This window comes from Siniperca chuatsi, linkage group LG12 (genome assembly GCF_020085105.1).
Source record: "Siniperca chuatsi isolate FFG_IHB_CAS linkage group LG12, ASM2008510v1, whole genome shotgun sequence".
Taxonomy (NCBI): domain Eukaryota; kingdom Metazoa; phylum Chordata; class Actinopteri; order Centrarchiformes; family Sinipercidae; genus Siniperca; species Siniperca chuatsi.
This window is the reverse complement of record NC_058053.1, coordinates 12,425,018-12,445,508: the sequence shown is the minus strand read 5'-3', so window position 1 is coordinate 12,445,508 and position 20,491 is coordinate 12,425,018. Positions and strand designations below refer to the sequence as shown.

Below are 20,491 nucleotides of genomic sequence, written 5' to 3'. Positions count from 1 at the left end.
ACAAAATTGAGGTCCCCATAGGTAGAGACTGCTTTTTGAGGGTTAAGACTTGGTTTTAGGGTACAGCTTACAATTAGGCATTCAGTTGTGATGGTTAAGGTAAGGGGCTAGGGAAAACATTATGTCAATGACTGTCCCCATGGGGATAGTGAAACAAACTTATATGTGTGCAGGTGTGTGTGTGTGTGTGTGTGTGTGTGTGTGTGTGTGTGTGTGGGCATGCATTGAGTGGTGTTTCATTTGTCTGTGCATTTTTTTTAATTTTATGTGTAATCGGACCTTCTACAGTTGTGTGTACATTTGTGGAGCCATGTATGTTTATGCACCAATGTGCTTTGTGTAATGTTGTGCACTTTTATGTGTGTGCGTGTGTGTGTGTGTGTTTCCCTGCATTGGTCGGTCCTCTCCTCTTCTTTTCTTCTCCATTCTCCCTTCTTCTCTACAGTCTGCGCTTCCTCACGGAGCTAGGTGCGTATCATTGGATCAGTAGCTGCTGCCTGCCACACTGTCCAATCGCATCTAGGGAGAGAAAGAGACACAGGGAGAGTGAGGGAGAGAGGCAGAGAGAGCGAGAGAGAGAGAGAGAGAGAGAGAGAGCGATGGGGGAGGGAGGAGAAAGAAAGGAAGAGAGGGCGAGAGGGAGATTGATTATTTGAACGTCCTGGGCCTTGCACTCAGTGTAGAAACCCTTAAATTTCTACAACATCCCAAACGTCATTCCCCCCCATTTCTACCTTTTTCGGACTGAAGCCGTGTTTTTTTCCTTGTTTCTTCTTTGGGTTATTCCCACACAGGAGACGTGCCATCGCCACCACCACCAGCAGCAGCAGCAGCAGCAGAGGAATATCTCCCAATATCCCATCCCATCCCGGGCACGTCGGATAAGCTGCAGCAGCGAAAACACGAGGCGAATATTGCGGTGGACGGGAACGAGAACATGCTCCGTGGGATTTCACACCTCTCAGCCTGTTCTGGGTACGGTATATCCTACATTTTGTCATTTGGAGATTTTTACTGCAGCGAGGATGCAGGTTGAGGTTTGCATTTGTGTTAGTGTGTGTGTGTGTGTTTTGCCGTAGTCAGCTTCAGTGCCGATAGAGATTTAGATTCTACCTCACAAGCAAGCATTTTTTCTAGACTTTGCTCTTATTTTTTCTCTTCTTCTCTTCTTCCTTTTTGATAATTTTAATAAGAACGCAGCGCAGCTTTTATCTGTTCTTTATATATCAAAATATACAAGAGGAGGGTGGCAGGCGGGTTTGCCTTGATAAATGGAGCGTTATTCATCAGCGTGTGTGTGATCACCACTGGAATGTTAACTAGCACCTTGGACAGCCGACACCAACACAATGTATCATGGGAGGAGCGATAGTAACCTACTGATCATTTTTACACTCTAATATCTTTGCTGCTTTGTGTGGATGTGTGTGTGTGATTACACGGTTATATGTGCGCGTGTGTGTATGTGTTAATATTCTGCCCTAAGGCCCTCAGAGAGAGATAGCAGTGTCGGCTGGGGAGCAGCTGTGTGTGTGTGTGTGTGATAGAGAGAGAGAGAGAGAGAGAGAGAGAGAGCATGTAGAGAGATCAAGAAAGTGTGTGTGTGTGCGTCTTTGGAGGAGAGAAAAAAATCTGTGTTTGTGTTTGTGCCTATTAGTAAGAGACATGAAAAAGGGGTGTGTGCATGCATCTGTGGGAGTGAGATAAAGAACAATGTGTGTGTGTGTGTCTGTGTGTGTGTGTGTGTGTATCACACAGGCTTCCTACCTTATGCTACATGCAGGTCAGGAGCCCCACGGTGTATTCAGGGTTTAATTAGGCGTGTGACTTGACTCTCCATCCCCCCTCCAACCTCTCACCCCCTCCTCCCCCCCTCAGCCGGGTCCTGTGATCTGTGAAACAGTGTGTAGTGATGATGTGACATATGTCTGTGGCTCATACTGGATACACACACACACACACACACACGCCATTCTTATGCGACACAGCAGCCCTGACAGTCTGACACCGAGTTAAGGTGAGCGGACAACATCTCGTTTGCCCTATCGCTCTCATATCTATTTTTAACGTGAACAGCAGCGAAGTAGCACAGCCTATTCTTCTGATGTGATGTATAAGTCTGTTGTGTTTGTGTGTGTGTGTGTGACTTTTTTATTTATTTTACACTGTGATTATTCTAATGAAGACTAATTTAATCATTCTCTCCTTCTTTTTCCATGTCTCTCGCCTCTCTTTCTCATTTCCAGGAGGCGGTTTGGGCTTGTTATGGGGGTGACCGGAAGGAGAGAGTGACAGAGGAACAGTGATGCTACTGTTTACATAACGAGAGACTCACACACACACACACACACACACACACACACACACACACACAAATACGTGCACACGTGCTCAAATCGCCAGTCCAGGACATACACACTTGCTTAAACACTTCCATACACAGACACATATTCAAGGGACTCACTGACTGAGTCACCACACACACAGAGGCACAGAATCACTGACTCACACACAGGGCCAAACACACACACACACACACACACACACACACACACACACACACACAAGAGGAAAAGGTTGTTTGCAAGAGTCAGTACTGTGTGCTGTGTGTGCTATGGGCCAAGCTGAGCAGCAGCTGTGTGTGAGTGTTGGATACTTCTGAAGGGTCAACACAGCCGTAACCCTCGCCCTCCCCAGTCTGCACCCCTCACCCACTCATCCCTTATCTCCGAAGCTACCCCTAAATACACCATCATGTCCTGGTTGAGGACCAGGAAAACTCCCTCTCCCTCGTTTCCTCTCCCATCCTTTTCTTCCCCATTCGGGTTTCTATCCCTCCTCCTCTCCCTCTGCCTCTCCCTTTCTCTCTATCTGGCCTCTTCATCGGCGCAGCAGACTGTGCCTGTCATCAACACGGCACAGGGCCGCATCCGTGGCATCCTGACCCCGTTGCCCTCTGACCTCCTGGGGCCCGTCATCCAGTACCTGGGAGTACCGTACGCAAGGCCTCCAACGGGGGACCGACGCTTCCAGCCGCCCGAGCCTCCTTTACCCTGGCCAGGGATACGAAATGTGACGCAATTTGCTCCCGTGTGCCCGCAGTCGCTGGATGAGAGGAGCATGTTGGGAGATATGATGCCGTCCTGGCTCACGGCTAACCTGGATATAGCAGCGACGTACCTCACTCACCAGAGTGAGGATTGCCTTTACCTCAATATCTACGTGCCCACGGAGGAAGGTGAGTGAACCCAAAGATGTGCACAGACTCTCTCAGGGGCAAGGGTGAAAAAATAAGCATGCAGGGGTAGAATTAGGATTGAGGTTCGTTTTGGCTTAAGGTCAAAACAAAGTGGTAACAAAGTGACCAGAGAGGTAACCAGAGAGGTACTTGGGGTGACTACAAGGGCATTTTGGCTGTGACAAATGATTAAAACATGGAAGTGTCCTGTCAGGGCACAGACATGCCTTGTTGAATAAATAAATAAAGTAATTTTTTTTAAAAGTGGACCCCCACAACCAGTTCCCTCCACCCCCCTTGTGCTGGTTGAACCAACACTTAATATGCCGACACCTGCGTCAGTTGCCAAGGGGTTTATGCCTTTACTTGTGGAGGAAAGTGGGAAGGACACAGACTCACTCATGCATACATATTGGTTCATACACATGCATGTGACCCTACACACACACACACACACACACACACACACACACACACACACACACAGACAGACACACAAACGATGGCAAGAACACTCCCACAGCCTCAATTTATATTCACCCACTGAGAAATGAAGGTAGGGAGATTTGGAGCATAGGGAAGCCAGAGAACCGCAGACTGCTTCTGCTTCTGTATGTATAAACCCGCAAAGTGATCAAAGGCTGAGATACATACAAATGGACTGGTGGACAGTCAGTCAGACACACACACAAACACACACACACACACACATGCAGTCAATATGGACATTCATTAAAACAACAGACAGAATGGAGGTAGAAGGAAAGTGGGTGGATCTGTTATTATGTACAGTACAGCACTGGCATCAGGTGTTTCAATGATGTCACCTTGAACTCTGATTTGAACGCATTATCAGGCCATATGTTGCTACACATATCTATCTATCTATCTATCTATCTATCTATCTATCTATCTATCTATCTATCTATCTATCTATCTATCTATCTATCTATCTATCTATCTATCTATCTATCTATCTATCTATCTATCTATCTATCTATCTATCTATCTATCTATCTATCTATCATTCTCCATCTTTTTCTCTCTTCCCCAGACATCCATGAGGAGGGGGGTCAGCGGCCGGTGATGGTCTACGTCCACGGGGGCTCGTACACAGAAGGCACTGGTAACATGATGGATGGCAGCGTGCTTGCAAGCTACGGCAACGTCATTGTCATAACCCTCAACTATCGCCTAGGAGTGCTGGGTAAAAGAATACATCTTTTATGTCTATGTCGTTTGCTCAACACTTCAGTACTTTATGGTAATATGAGTGAATATGTTTTTAGTATGGGTGTAGCTGCATTTCCCCCGCGTCCTCAGCCTATTAACATCACTGTTAAAGCATACCTCTGGAATCTATATTCCAATCTTTTTTTTTATCCCATTGCCTTATTCTGCAATTGAGATAATGAGATAATGAACATACTAATAGATGCATGCCTTGCCTTTTGAGTTGATTTTTAGAGTGCCTATCGGACATATATAGGACTTAATTGGAGACCCCTAAACACGTGCAACTAGGAAGCAATCTATAGTGAAACAATCCACATTTTAAAATGGCTGTATTTGTGCTTCAACACCACGCTCCACCCTTTGAGTAAGAGCAGTGCAATTACTGCCAAGGTGCTCTGGGTATTCTGATAATATCACTGCAGTATCATACACCTGGGGGCTAGGCTAAAGGGCGATGAATGGATAATATGCACATGTACACATCTCTGTTGCATTTATGTCAGTTGGGAATTTTGTTTTTTTCTTTAAAAAAATTGCAAAAGATCCTCTGTTAGGAGCTGAAGCGAAGAGGAGGTGGTATGGGATGAAGAGATGAAGTGAGAAGTTTAGGCTATGACAGTGATCAATCATTAGATCTGGGCTAAACATCAGCAATGGATAAACAGAGATCACACACTCAAACTCTAGTAAGCTGTTGATTAATGTTCACATATGAGTAACTTTACCTGCAAAAGTTTAAATCACACCATTAAAAACCAAAGTAATGTTTTCAGATAAAACCACATCCAGTGTTGTTATTTTAATTCAGTTTTTTTCATTGGGTGACATGTATTTATTAGCAAAGAGCTATAAATTATTACAATATTGATGCAATGTACACTTTGTAAATGCTATTTCTTTTACATACCGTTGTTCCTCAATTTGATAGTTTCTTTACATTTGCATTATATTCACATGGATTGTTTAATCCTTCAATGAGCTATAAAATGTGAAAACCTTTAGTGAATTTTTTTTTACCCAAAGTGCCTTTTTGTTTATTGAGTGAAAACATGTTCAGTATGGGTGTCCCTTGTGGAAATAAACCCCCTGAAGCCAATTTTTCCACTACTAACATATACTCAAATCTGATCCTTTTTACCTCCATGTGTCTCTGACTCATTGCTCTCTGAACAGGGAAAATCTGATTCCCTGTGGTTTTTCTAATTTTAGACAGCCATGCAAATCTCACAGGCTGAATAAATAGAATATCTTAGAGTCCTGGCATTTAGGCTTTTTGCGGCTGTAATTATAAAAATTACAAATCCTGAGCAGGGTCACAGGAGGGTTAAAAACATACTTTGAAAGCATAATTTACTGCACTACACTGAGGGCACGAATATTGAGTAGTTTGTGTCAGCATAGTATGCCTTCATATAGATTAAGTCAGATGCACAAGCTGCATATCATTCCATTGGCTGGGTTAAGTCAGGCCCTCACTCTCATTAGGAGTTGCCCACTATTTAATAATTCATATGAAGAAATTAATTAAAATGTGTCAGCAGGTTAATAAAATGTGCATACAGTATGTTTTGTAATAAGTTATTTGATTCAGCCTATTCAGCAATGTTAAAAATGATCTAACCCACATGCCATTATCACTTTAGTCTACTTGATTATGTGGATTTATGTTGGCCTATAATAAAATTTATGTAGATTTATCAATCAAAATGTACTTACTATAAGAGGGCAAATGTAAAGGAATAATTCTTACAGCATTTGGCTTTCTCTATAAATTATTTAGTGCACTTATTTTGTTTTCTATCTTTTTATGCAGTTTTAGCACATTTTGTAGACCATGTGCACACACAAAGCATGTTGATACTGTATGAGCGATATTTCACTTCCAGAAGGAAGGCCACTTCTGGGTTCTTCTTTAATTAGACAGAGAATGTATTTGAAAATGGAGTGGAGTAAAATTGAATACATGTTAAAAGGTTAAAACATTCAACAAAAAAAAATATTGATTTGAGTTTATGAGATTCATGCTGCCTTTTATTTTTTTTTAGAAGCTTTCAAGTCTTTCATTAGATATTGATTTTATAAGATGGCATATATCTGCATGTGCTTGTTGGGTGAAAGAACTATTTAATTCTGATCATAGGGATAAAACTAGTTGCTCACCATACCGAGCTAAACAAAGCCAAGTCTTTTTGTCTTCATCTCCATCCTCTGTGTTTACACCACATCCAATACGATCATCACCATCATCACCACCACCACCACCATCATCATCATCATCATCATCATCCATCATCACAAGTAGCAGTGTCTTCCTCTTCATCCTCATCATCATTGGCATCATAAGTTGGATGCATGAGGTGAGGCCATATATGCAAAGCAGTGTACAATTATGCACAGTTATTTTTTGCTAATTTTATAGTAATGTTCCTGGAATTGAGGCATGTTTCTACAGAAATGTAAAGAACATAAATACATTGAAATATGAAAGCACATCATATAGTATATAAGAAGCCATTTTGAAACTGTTATTACGATAGAATTAATGTCCATTTTGCATGAGAGAATTTTTTACAAATTGCACATAAGCGATGATATGTATTACTTTAACAGCGCTTTTTTGTCGCTTTTCTTGCTCATTATACTCTTGTGTGTTCAAGGCCAGTTTGAGGTTCAGAGAAATGAGCTTCTGCAGTAATGAGATATACTGTAGTGGAGTGAGCCATTAGGATCCTTTGTGTTTACCTAACAACGTCAGCAGTAAAGGGAATAAGGGATATCTGTGCTTGTAACTGCGTGCATGTGTAGGTTTGTGTGTGTGTGTTTAAGTTGATTTTCATTTACATGAATATGGATGTACCTTGTTGGGTTGATCTAATTTTCAAAGGATTGTAGGGGAGGCATCGTTTTTCATCAGTTTTCTCTTTAAATGTATGATAAACAGGACTCATGCATCTTAACAGTGGGAGATGCCATGATGTGTGGATGTCTAACTAATCCCTGTGTACTCCTGTGTGTTTGTACATCGTAAGATGAAGAGGTTCTATTTTCAAAAAATCAGCAGGAAAAGCCTCTTTTGATTGACTCGTTATTTTTACATAGTGGCTCACTCTACAGAGAAGTCTTTAAACTTAAATATTATATTCTACCATATTCAATAACAACATATCTCTCTCTCTGTCTGCTTGTAGGATTTCTTAGTACAGGTGACCAGGCAGCAAAAGGGAACTACGGCTTACTGGATCAGATCCAGGCTCTGCGCTGGGTGAAGGAGAACATCGCAGCCTTCGGAGGAGACCCAAACAGGATCACTGTGTTCGGATCCGGGGCTGGAGCCTCCTGCGTCAGCCTGCTCACCTTGTCTCACTACTCAGAGGGTAAGGAAGAATCATGGACAAAAACCCTGCTTACCCTCTGTGTTTTATTCAGTTTAACTTATGCGGCACAGATGTTGAAAGGTTTTTGTACTTATTTGCATATAAAAATACACAGAGAGTATAGGCAGATAGACTGTTGAGCACCTATGATGGTTAGTAGGTAGGTGGGTACTGTGAAAGCGATGACGGTTATGAAACTTTTCATGGTCTCCAGTGGACCGATACAGCTTTCATTTACTGGTATAAATGCCTGAATAAGCCTTTGAATCCTCTGAATAATATAGCCTGCCTGCAACTTATATAGCTAAAAGCTGTATTATTTAAAACTCTTTAAATGCAAACCCTTGCCTACTTGAACCTGGTGCTATCACCATGACCTGTCATCCTTTTGACTGGATGTCTGTGAGTCCAGTGTTTTCTTGCTGTGGGAATGCTTGGTCTGTGTCTGTTTATGTGTGCAAATGTATTGTGTAATCCTCCAAGTATGCAATCATATGGTTGTGCATTCATGCATGCGTGTGTGGGTGCATGTGCATCCATAAATGTATACATGTGTGTGCCTCAGTGTATAATAGTGCTTAATACACCCATATTTGTATTCATGTGTGTGTGTTCATGTGTATCTCAGACCTGTTCCACAGAGCTATCATCCAGAGCGGCAGCGCTTTAGCCAGTTGGGCTGTCAACTACCAGCCCAGCAAGTACGCCCGGCAGCTCGGTGAGAGGGTGGGCTGCGGCATCGACGACAGCACCCAACTGGTCGCCTGCCTCCAGGGCCGGAGTTACCGCGAACTTGTGGAGCAGAATGTAACGCCGGCCAAATATCACACGGCCTTTGCCCCAGTGATTGATGGTGATGTTATACCTGATGACCCCCAAATTCTGATGGAGCAGGGAGAGTTTCTGAATTACGACGTGATGCTGGGGGTTAATCAGGGCGAGGGCGTGAAGTTTGTGGAGGGCATTGTAGACTCAGAGGACGGTGTCACGGCTGAGGACTTTGACTTTGCTGTGTCAGACTTTGTGGATAGTTTGTATGGATACCCAGAAGGCCGAGATACACTGAGAGAGAGCATAAGGTGAGTGAGACTGTGTCTGAATGTATTTAAGGAGTAGTTTGACATTTTGGGAAATACCCTTATTCGAGAGTTAGATGAGAACATTGATACCACTCTATTGACTGTTTGTTAAATATGAAACTACAGTCAGGAGATGGTTAGCTTACCTTAGCCTAAAGACTGGCAACAGGGGGAAAAAGCTAGCCTGCCTCTGTCCAAAGGTAACAAAATCTGCCTTCCAGAAGCTCTAAAGCTCACTAATCTCATTTCTTAAACTGGTACAAAAAAACAAAGTGTAACATTGACAGTTTGTGGTTTTATGGGGGTTATGTGCTGGACTATTTCTTGGTCAGAAGTAGTGATATCCTTGAATCTTGTCGTCACTGTGAGGTTGCCAGGCAACCAGCAGAGACTCAATATAGTAGAAATAGAGAAATAGTCACAGCACATTACTTCCTGCAAAACCACAACTTCTCATTTTTACATTTCTTTTTGCTTATGGATTAATAATATAAGATATATCATGTTAATTAGTGCGTTTTAATGATGTTGGTTGGTGGATTTTTTTAAACTTTGGACAAAGCCCAGCTAGCTGTTTCCTGTCTTTATCTCAAGTTAAACTAACCCTCAGCTGGCGGTAGCTTCAGATTTAGTGCACAGACATGAGAGTGGTATCAATCTTTTAAGCACATTTCCCAAAATGTCAAACAATTTCTTCAAATCAATGTTTGAATATGCACATGCAGGTGTGTTTTCAAATATGCATACACTGTATAACGTGTAATACCTTAATGCAAAATGTATTATACTTTAATAACATTAAAAGATTTGTTAATATATTGGTTGATAGATTAATGGACCCAATCTTAATTGATTTATTGTTTGGCTTATTGGCTTATTTTAAATGTATACACTAAAGGTTCATGTACACGGACTGGGCGGACCGTGACAATGCAGAAACCCGGAGGAAGACTCTGGTAGCGCTATTCACAGACCACCAATGGGTGGCGCCAGCGATCGCCACAGCTGACCTCCATGCTCAGTATGGATCCCCCACCTACTTCTATTCCTTTTACCACCACTGCCAGAGTGATGCCACGCCGCCCTGGGCTGACTCCGCCCATGGTGACGAGGTAAGATGATGCTTTACAGAGATAACGTTAGTGACAGTTGTAGTTTGTAAGTAGAGGCACAAGATATGATATTAGACACCAAGGAGAGGAGTTAAGATATGTAAATTTCACAAGGTAGAGTGACTGGTTTGGGTACTCTAAAGCAGATGGAGGCAAAAATGTAGGTGATTAATCTCTCACAGAGTTTAGAAATAGTCATACAATGAATCAGGAGCTCTTGGTTTAGATTACCCTTGAAGTGCTGCTTCATGTTGAGTTGCTCAAAGTGCTTAATAAATTGAATCAAGCAATCTACTACAATATGAAATATTTGAAATGTTCTGATTTTGAAGCTGTCTTATCTACTTGTATATTTACTGCTATGATGCTCTTAGTTTATTAAATTAATCTTCGGTATTTAGTATCAAATTAGTAAACTTTTGATTTCCATGTTTCTTTTGTGAAGTTGCACACTTGCTTGTCTATTGTTCAGCACACTGAATGTGTGTGTGCATGCATTTGTAGTTGGTATTTGTGGGGGTGGATTTCAGTCCAAATTGAAGATGAATGTAGTGACCTGAGTTTAGGGTCACTGCAGTTACACATGAAGCAGTTTCTGTCTTCAATGGGACGAAGTTAGAGTTTGACATGATTCAGTTATTGTCACGGTTACTGTCAAGAGAATGAATGTAATCTGCTGGCTCCAACAGTAAGCTATCCTAAAGTGTGTGTGTGTGTGTGTGTGTGTGTGTAGGTGCCCTACGTGTTCGGTGTGCCAATGGTGGGACCCACTGATCTGTTCAACTGTAACTTCTCCAAGAACGACGTGATGCTGAGTGCTGTAGTCATGACTTACTGGACCAACTTTGCCAAGACTGGGTGAGCTATTGAAATGTACACTGATTGTACTCTTTTGCCTGACTATACTACATAAAGAAAATCAAGAAAACAAGACGAAACAAAGCACAGCTTCAGTATGATTCAGTTCTCTTTATTTCTTCCTCCTTAGATGCAGAAATCTGTTTCTAATTTCTGCTATTAATATCTAATCCCCACCCACATGTAGAAAATGTCTCACGAAAACGAATGAAAGCCAGGCCATTTAATCACATTTTAAAATGTAAAAGAAAATGCACAGCTGCCAGTGGGAAATCAGTCATTCTTCATCCCTTTATCTTTGACTCTCTGCAGAGACAAGGTTTTGGCAACACAGGGTGTTGTTGCTGTAAAAGTGGACAGCTCACTGATTTTACAGGAAGAAACCTTCTCCGAGCTTGAAATAAGATAGCCAAGACTCAAGTCTATGGTGTCAGCAGCATAGTGCCTCCCACTTTAAAGTGCTTGATACGTTTTCTTTATGTTTAATTTGTTGGACTGATTGATAGTAAACATGAACATGGCCATGGAGTGTAGTTACTGGCAGGGATCACACAGAGAGAGGGGAATCGAAGACAAAGAAAAAGAGGGAGAAGATAACAGGTTTTGATTATTAAGTAGCATTAAGCAAATATATTTCCTACAAACGATGTTCATGTGGAACTATTTCGCATTTGCTAAATACAATTTGGGAAAAATGCATTGCTGCCAATTTATAGGAAACGTGTGCAGGAAACAGATCAGCCTAAATCCATCTATCTTTTTCTTTTAAGATAAATAACATTTTAATAGCATAGGAAATATTAGATTTCATTTGGAATGGAAGTTTAAACTGAGTGAAGCTGAGATTTAATGATGCATTAGAAGAAAACACTGGAGTTTTAGAGCAACAAAAATAATGAGCTCACAGGCAAAGGGTGTTTTATTATAATGTCTTTTCCTTCAAAAGGTCTCTGATGTCTGACGAGAAGACAGTACTTTAAATACAATCATGAAAGCAGCACTGCAGACTAATTTTGGCAGAGTACGCACACAGGTTCTCAGTCATGTCAAAATCTTGACAAGGCTTTTCCACTTTGGACCTTGGCTGGGAAAGTTAAAGAACCCCTGCTCTTGAGAAAGTCCTTGAGGAAAGCCAAGGTAATGTCCTAAAATAAGAATAAAAGATTGGCCACTGTTTGATAAATCTTCTCTTCTCTCTTTCAGTATCCTCAGTCATTTGTGGTCAAAACTGGTGCAATGAGATACAGTGTTAATTAAATATGTTGAATCAAAATTAAATGTATCTGCAAGTAGCTAAAAAAGCTTCTAGAGCTCCAATTTATTAAATTGAAAGTGAAATGATCTGCCAGTAGCTAAGAAAACGACAGTTGTTATAGAAAGAATCCACATTAAAACTTTAAACACCCGACAATCCACAATGATAAGAGCACCTTTTATCTCTCCACTCTGACATGATATACAAGATAAAAGTAATTGTTGAGGATGGAGCCTATTTCTGCAGTGCTCGAAGTGAGTAATTATCAGTAATTAATCCAATCGAGGCTCACTCCACTGAGTCCTCTTCAGATTTACAGAGACATTTGCAGTCTAGACCTTGATCTAAATCACCACAGAGCCTTGCTATCTCACAACATACAGAATTAATACAGTGCTCTCACATGTTTTGATTGTGGCATTAAAAACTTTGCATGTGCATTAAGGCAATCACATTGCATCAAGTTAGCAGTTTCTAGCCCATTACTCTGTATTGTCATTACCACCACAGCAAGCTGCAGAGCAAAATCACCAAGACACTCTGAAGAAAGTTTTCACTCGGTTGAGAGGGCCTCAGATGGTGATGGAGCTCTGCGACAGCTCAATTTAACGGGGAGGATATGATGCTCCCTGATGTATATTTTGTAAGCTTCTGTGTGGGCGCATAAATCCTCAGCTTCTGTGTGTGTTTGTGTGCCGGTATGCCTTTACGCTAGCTGCCTTTTTGTGCCGTTCATAAGGTGTTGATTGACAAGCGAGCACATCGCCTGTAACTGGCAAGTCTGTGAAGACGTGCTACTGTTTCTTTTTACGTCATGTTTTCCGCTGCTGACACAAATAAGTTGCTACATCAACAAATAAGTGCCTGTCTGTATGTGTCAGAGAAGTGATTTTTCAGGATATTTTTTACTATACTGCACACACATTCATCTCTAATGAAGATATCTGATAGTTTTGTGTTTGTTAGGGGAGCAGCAGACATCCACACACTGTTCACACTGCAGGAGTTTGAACTGTGCATTAACTGAAATGTTTTGTAAGAGGCATATAAAAATCGATGATCTGCAGCTAAATCACCTCTGAGCTATGTTTACAGGAAAATAAAAGTTGTTTTGCTTTGTGCAAATATTTTTTGCCACTGGTTTGTCTTATGTTACTTTGATATTGATTAGAAAAATGTGTGCCAGCGCTGGTGAAACTGTTGGCCAGCATGAGAGAAACTCATACTCCTCAGAGGACGGTAGCCAGCTGAGAAAAAGGCTTCAGCAACTCTGTTAGGAGTCTCTGACATTTGAAAAACTGAAAACCATGAAATATTGGTATTTATACTTTCACTGAATATGTGCATCACACATGGTAGAACAGTGAATCACTGCACTAAAAGCCTGTCTTAAAAAAAAAAAAGAGCCTTGAATATAAATATGTGGGTGGAAACCCTGTATTCGCTGTTGCATTTCATTGTGATTTATTTAATCCTTTGTTGATCATGGAGTGTTCTTAGCTGGTAGGTTGAATATTATTTTGGGGATTTGATTTAGATTTTCACATGTTGTTTTCTGCTGTCAAGATGCTCAGATCTGCTGATAGGTACTTCACTAATGTTGAGTTCATTTGTTTGGTTATATTTCTTTGTTCTTTTTTTCTGTATATATTTTTGTATGTGATTACATATATTTGTAGAACAATGGGTTCAGAAGGGATGAAAAGCAGTGTCTTGCCTAACAGAAATCATTAATCCCTCCTTTTTGTTATTTATAAATCATAAAAAAACAGAAAACTTACGTAACCACCAACCCATCTGGATGTGAATAAATAACTCATTGTGTTTTACTCTTTCCAGTGACCCAAACCAGCCGGTTCCTCAAGATACCAAGTTTATCCACACTAAACCTAACCGTTTTGAAGAAGTGGCCTGGTCTAAGTACACCCCTAAAGAGCAGCTGTACCTCCACATTGGCCTGAAGCCCCGTGTCAGAGACCACTACCGGGCCACCAAAATCTCCTTCTGGCTCCAGCTGGTCCCTCATTTGCATCATGTCAACGAGCTCCTCCAATCGGTGTCCTCCTTCACGCATAGTCCCTCTCCACAGGACGACACTCCTTATTCTTACACTAAGCGTCTAGCCAAAGGTTGGCCGCCTAGTAGCACACGCCACCCAGGTTCACAAGCAGGTACTCCACAGCCGCCAGAGTCTGCTTTAGGCCAAGATGGAGGGGAAAACGGGGTCCGCGTCCCTAATGAGGACTACTCAACTGAACTCTCAGTGACGATTGCGGTGGGAGCGTCACTGTTGTTTCTCAACATCCTCGCATTTGCGGCTCTGCTGTACAAGAAGGACAAGAGGCGTCTGGAGCATCGTCGGCCTCGTCCACTTCCTCCCCCGAGACGAGACATCACCCCTGCAGATGTTGCTGCCCACCTGCAGGGGGAGGGACTGATGTCATTACAGGTGAGTCATGTGTTTTTGTATTTTTATTGTGCGTGTGTGTGTCTCTGTGCTTCTGTAGCCACATCATTTAAAATTAAATTGAAAATAATCACACTTTGTTAAAATCTGCACATATTATTATAAGTTAACATCAAGCCAGTTGAGGTTGTGTGTGTGACTGTGTGAATGAACTCCTTTCTTGCCGGTGTAGAAGCTGCAGTAGAGCTTGTCATCAGCAGACATTATCGTGTATTATAGTGTAAGAATGTGTGCGTTTGTGTGTGTATCTGTGAGTTTGTTTTGATGCATGTGCATGTGTGAGCTGTGTCCAATTGCCTGAATTGCTTCCAATTGCCTCCAATTCATCCGCTGACTATTTGGCCTCTTTTGAGCTCTGTTAGTTGCTCTGAAATCTCACATAGTGAGTGCTAAATGCCAGACCTCTTTTATAGTGGACAAATCCTGTTAATTGGAAATGGAACTACAGTAATGCAGTTCAACATTGCAGCTGCTTTAGTAATTGTGTTTTATTTATTTTAAATATCACTTCTTTTCACCAATGGTAGATCTGGTGTGACAAGCAAAAATCAAGCCAGTCTTTTTGTATTAGCATACATTATTGTCATGCAATGTATTCTTGTGTTAAATAGCCTGGCAGTAGATGACATAAAAAGCAGTCAGCCTCAGTCAGAAGTGGTTTAGATAATGATGACAAATAGCAGTGATACAGTTTGAATTTGACCTCTGTATTTGGTTTGTAGCTTTGCCTGGGCAAAGGCTGGACCAAATGATTGACTGCCAGATGCTGCTAAATCTGACTGGAGTAAAAACACAACTTACCCCAAGAGTTTAGACTCTTAATAGATAATTTCACAAATTTTAATATGTCATGGTGGTGAAATTATTGTTTCATGTTTGGGGATGTGCTTGCTTGATTGACAGGTGTCTAAGCCAATGACACTAACACTTGAGATAGTATGGTTGCTAGTTTTTGCCCTTAGGCTTTTACATGATTTTCAGACACAACATGAATTAAAATTGTTTTCATTACATTTACGGCTGGGCAATGGGCGATTTTCAATGGATTTCCTATTGCAAATGTGTGATCATTTCACATGAATTCTGGTACATGGTATTTAAAAACAAACAAACTAAACAAAATGAGCTAGAAGTTGTTTCACAGTGTTTGTCTGATGAAATGCATCAGTGGAACACAGTTTATTTCATTGAACCTCAGTTTTACTATGATTATGCATACATTTTATATATTCAGCTTAAAAAACCTTCATAATGTTGTGATATTGATTTTAGCCTTATAGCCCAGCCATACTAAGATGGGATTTGATTAGAGCTGAAAGGATTAGTCAGTGAATCAATTAGTCAATCAACAGAAAAATAATGAGCAAATACTTTGATAATAGATTGAGTGTTTAAGTCATTTTTCAAGCATAAATGCCAAAAAATTCTCTGGTTCCAGCTTCTCAGTTGTGAGGATTTGCTACTTTTCTGTTTTATATCACTATACATTGAATATCTTTGGGGGTTGGACTGTTGGTTGGACTAAACATGCAATTTGAAAATGTCCCCTTGGGCTTTCGTACATTGTGATGGGCATTTTTCACAATTTTCTGACATTTTATGTAATAAAATAGTGAGGATGAATTGATTAATCAAGAAAATAATTGGTAGATTAATAAAATGAAAATACTCCTTAGTGGCAGCCTGTCTCTGTGCCCATTGCTTTAACTCCTTATCATCTTATCCACCCATTCACCTATCCACCCATCCAACCTTTTAGGTGAAGCAGCTGGAGTGTGATGTGGCATCAGCAGATGAGAGAAACAACACTCACCACCATCACACCCTGGATACGCTGGACGCTCTGGACGGCATGGACACCCAGGACATCTACAGCACACTGGACACCGTGCGCCTCACCTGCCCTCCTGATTACACCCTCACCTTGCGCCGCTCGCCTGATGACGTCCCCCTCATGACCTCTCTGACCCCAGGGTCACTGCCTGTGACCCCTGGGTCACACCCTGTTACCCCGGCGACGCCGATGACCCCCATGACACCTGGATCAGTGGTGGGGATGAGGATGGGGCATCCGCACCAGGGATACACACACCATAGCCCATATAGTAATACACACTTGCCACACACACACATCTCCACGCACACACACTCCACCACGCGTGTATAACCGCAGATACAGGGACATAATTACAACACACATGCACACACACACACACACACACACACCTATTAACACACACACACACACACACACACACATAAAACAAAAGACTTAAATACCTCTACTAATTACCCTGCAGGATTGTTACAGATGGAGTGACAGAAAGACATTTTCAGTAACAGGAAGAAAAGACAGACAGCTGTGTGTTGCATGTCGGGGAACTGGGAACTGAAGACAAACTGGATCCCGGGAGATGCAGTTCTATGCATCATTTGCTCATAACCTGGAACAAGACGAGCCAAGACATCCATCAAATGTCTCAAAACCTGCTTTGGATGTTAAATCTTCTGCTTTTTCTACACCTGAGGAGGAAGAGGAGGAGCGCTGTGGAAAAAGGGTCAGTTATGGATCAGTTTACATCTCCTACTGTACCTGTGCTGCACAGTGAAGCAGTGCTGGGACTGAGCAGAGCAGATGCAGATGCAGAGCTGAGCTAAGGAGTACCACACACAGACTGCTTATGTCAACTTGAACAACCTGTGAAATGTGAATGTAGCATTTTTTCCATTAAAAGATCAAAGGCCCTATCTGCCAGGGATCAAACTAAGCTGAGGAAAAAATAACATATTTTGGCAAGAAATGGATGTAAAGACAGACAGAGAGGAAGAGGGGATTAAAAAAACAACATTAGTTTAAGGACAAGTTAGTCAGTCATGGTGGGAAAGAGATTAAGATTTTATTGAGAGGGATTTAACATCGGTGAGAGTGAGAAAGACAAAGTGAGATAGAGTGATATGGAAAACAGCAAAGTGTGCCAAGATACAGAAATTAGCTTCAGATGAAAAAGTGTTGTCACACTTACTGAAGAATCACTCTGACCAGCTATGTGTTAAACTCTTGTAAATAGAATGGAAAGATACAGATGATATATTATGATTTATAGCATTTACCTGCTCTTGCATTAAAACATGACTTATTTAACCACATTATTGCTTTCATTTCAGATATTACTATATTATTGTATAGATGTCCTGAAGCAAGGCTGGTTGTCTTTCTATCTCACCCACTGTAGTATGTACACAGTACCTTTATTTAAAGGCTATATTTGCTATGCACATCCATTTCAGTAATTCTTAACTATGTAAACATCAAGATACTTGTTTAGTAGTTGAAGTATAGGACATTTTTACACCATCCTGTCTATTTGTTTGACTGTCAGATGATGAGCTAGTACTGTGTAGATAATGCAATTGTGGTTTGATGATTGAACACCAGCCAAAAACCATGACCCTTAACCCTCTGAACCTAATCCCTTCCCGTTCTCCTTTCCCCATTGTTCCTAAAATTCTTCTGAAAGGCCTTTCCCTTAATTTCAAATAAATCCAACCTTAATTAATGTCTTTGCACACAGACAGGTGGTGATGATTCAGGGGGTCCCAAGTCACAGCGTGTCCCAAAAGGTCAAGAATGTTTTCTCACATTCGTCTGACCTTTATGTTTAACACCTTACCAGGGGCCCCAGTATTTCTAGAAGAGCCCCTGCTTGAACTACCTAATGCTGACTGAAACCATGTTCCTCTCAAAGGCACCGATCGAAAGAATTTGGCTAATTTGTATTTTATCATTAATGTCACTTCCCATTCTCTAAAACAAAAAAATTGTTGAAGCTTAAAATCTCTCTACAGTGTCACCCATAGTCTGTAGAAAACTGTGGATCACATTTTAAAGCCTGGAGTTTGGTTTACTACCTGCCACCATGTTGTCAATTGTTTGGAGCCAAATTTGATTAATGAGGTGCAGACTGGGTGGAGCTGAGGAAGGATGATTACCGCGGCATTGTGTGATAGTTTGAGAGACTTGACATTGATGGCAAACACGCCTCCAAACATACCGCTTTTTAAGCCTTAATATCCTCTTAATGGAGCAATATTTTTTCAAATTGCCACTAAGACATGCTTTAGAAGTGAAATTAATTATTAAATCCCCAACCAACATCTTGTATAAATAACAATTGACTTTATTTCAGAGAGACGTTGGAGGTTTTCCTGCTGACTTCACAGTGAGTGCTTGAGGGTGGTAGTGGTTACTGCTATGTGTCATCATAATAAGACTCCCAGCATTCATAAACTCATTTTCAACCAATTCATATTGACAATTCATGTGGCAGAGATGTGGTACTGTCATGGCTGCCATTAAAAAATCTGTCTGATTGCTACTGTAAAGATAAAAACATTACATGCCAACTAAACAATCAACCCCAAACTTGCATACCTTGATCCTAACCAGTAACTCAACCAAAGGCCTTACCCTGATATTTTAACTTTCCTGTTTTATCCTCCTTTCCTTACCCTAACCTGTCCCATCCACCCCCATCCTGCCCTTCGCCTTCCAGCCTCATCTGTGCGACTACATGCAGCTTTGTCACAGTGAGGCCTATTTAACCTCCTCTCATCCTAAGTAACTTCTTCATGAGAGATTTGAGTTAATTGTCAACAGAATACATGAAAAATGAAAGCCGGAAAATTTGTAGATGACAAGCAAAGAACTTTTACAAAATGATATAAAAATAACACTTAATGGATGTTTAATTGACTGAATATTTTTTTTCATATGGGTTTATTGACTCAGCGGATGGCTGGATTGTGTCAAGCATAAAACATTTCTGCTGCATTTTTGAAAAATAAAAATATCAGTATTTTACAATTTATGAGCATTTTAAAATGTCTTGTATGTCTTAATTCATAATATTTAAGAGAAATATGTTCATAGAAATTTAGAGGGGATGTAGAGGGCTTTGCCAATTACATCCTCTGTTTTTAGTATATAAATTGATTCCTTAGCACAGAATTTTCAAAGTGACACACAGTACACATATGAAATTAGCAGTGATAGTAACATTGTTAACAGGCAATGATCTCCCTTTTTCTTTCATTTATTTTGGGTTTTGGTTATTGAAAAAGTTACATTTCCAACATGGTAGTGGTGGAACTTATACTGACCCTCAAAGACATTTTGGGAGTTGCGTTTATTTGCCTTCTTGCCAAGAGATATATGAGAAGATACCTCTCACATGTCTGTACGCTAAATATGAAGCTATAGCCAGGAGACGGTTTGCTTAGCTTAACAAAGACTGGAAGCAGGAGGAAAGTAGCTAGTGTGGGTCTGTCTAAAGGTAACAAAATCCAGCATCTTTAAAGCTCACCAATAAACATGTTATATCTCTTTTACGCAAAAACTAAAATTTGTGGTTTTATGGGTAATTATGTCCTGAACTGTGGCTGGGAGCAGTGACTGAATCTCCACTCACGATAAGACTCCAGGAAGTCACTGCGCTCAGCCAAGAAATAGTTTCAGCCCATATATATTTCCCTGTAAAACTACAATTTGTTACTTTTACACTTTAGTTTTCTGTATTTTGATATAACATGTTAATTAGTAAACCTTTAGAGGTGCTGGTAGGCAGACTTTTTTCTAGTCAAGCTAGTTGTGTCCCCCTGCTTCCAGTCTTTATGCTAAGCTAATCGGCAGCTGGCTGTAGCTTCATATTTAGTGTACAGATATGTGAGTGGCATCAATCTTATCTCTCAGTAAGAAAGTGAATAAGCTTATTCCCCAAGATGTCAAACTATTCCTCTAAATTTCATAAAAGCAATGTAAAAAGAATTTTATATGGATTATCTAGCTTTGCTCTATAGTGCATATGTTGTACAA

General features: G+C 40.8%; 1 protein-coding gene across 1 annotated transcript; it reads left to right on the top strand.

The window, feature by feature from the left end:
* The first annotated feature begins 402 nt into the window (after positions 1-402).
* Positions 403-19,487, top strand: LOC122885766 (neuroligin-4, X-linked-like). The gene is made up of 9 exons (XM_044217352.1): positions 403-975; positions 2,247-3,238; positions 4,293-4,445; positions 7,663-7,848; positions 8,477-8,927; positions 9,826-10,039; positions 10,773-10,897; positions 13,992-14,601; positions 16,379-19,487. Exons 2-9 carry the CDS (start codon positions 2,755-2,757, stop codon positions 16,784-16,786), a joined length of 2,631 nt encoding a protein of 876 aa, XP_044073287.1. The 5' UTR covers positions 403-975; positions 2,247-2,754; the 3' UTR covers positions 16,787-19,487.
* The last annotated feature ends 1,004 nt before the right edge of the window (positions 19,488-20,491 follow it).

What these genes read in the sequence shown, in the direction of transcription:
- LOC122885766 (XM_044217352.1), top strand. Translation starts at nt 2,755, where the DNA reads ATGTCCTGGTTGAGGACCAGGAAAACTCCCTCTCCCTCGTTTCCTCTC. An exon ending in CTATCGCCTAGGAGTGCTGG is followed by an intron (nt 4,446 to 7,662) that starts GTAAAAGAATAC and finishes GTCTGCTTGTAG; the next exon opens with GATTTCTTAGTACAGGTGAC. An exon ending in ACTCCGCCCATGGTGACGAG is followed by an intron (nt 10,040 to 10,772) that starts GTAAGATGATGC and finishes GTGTGTGTGTAG; the next exon opens with GTGCCCTACGTGTTCGGTGT.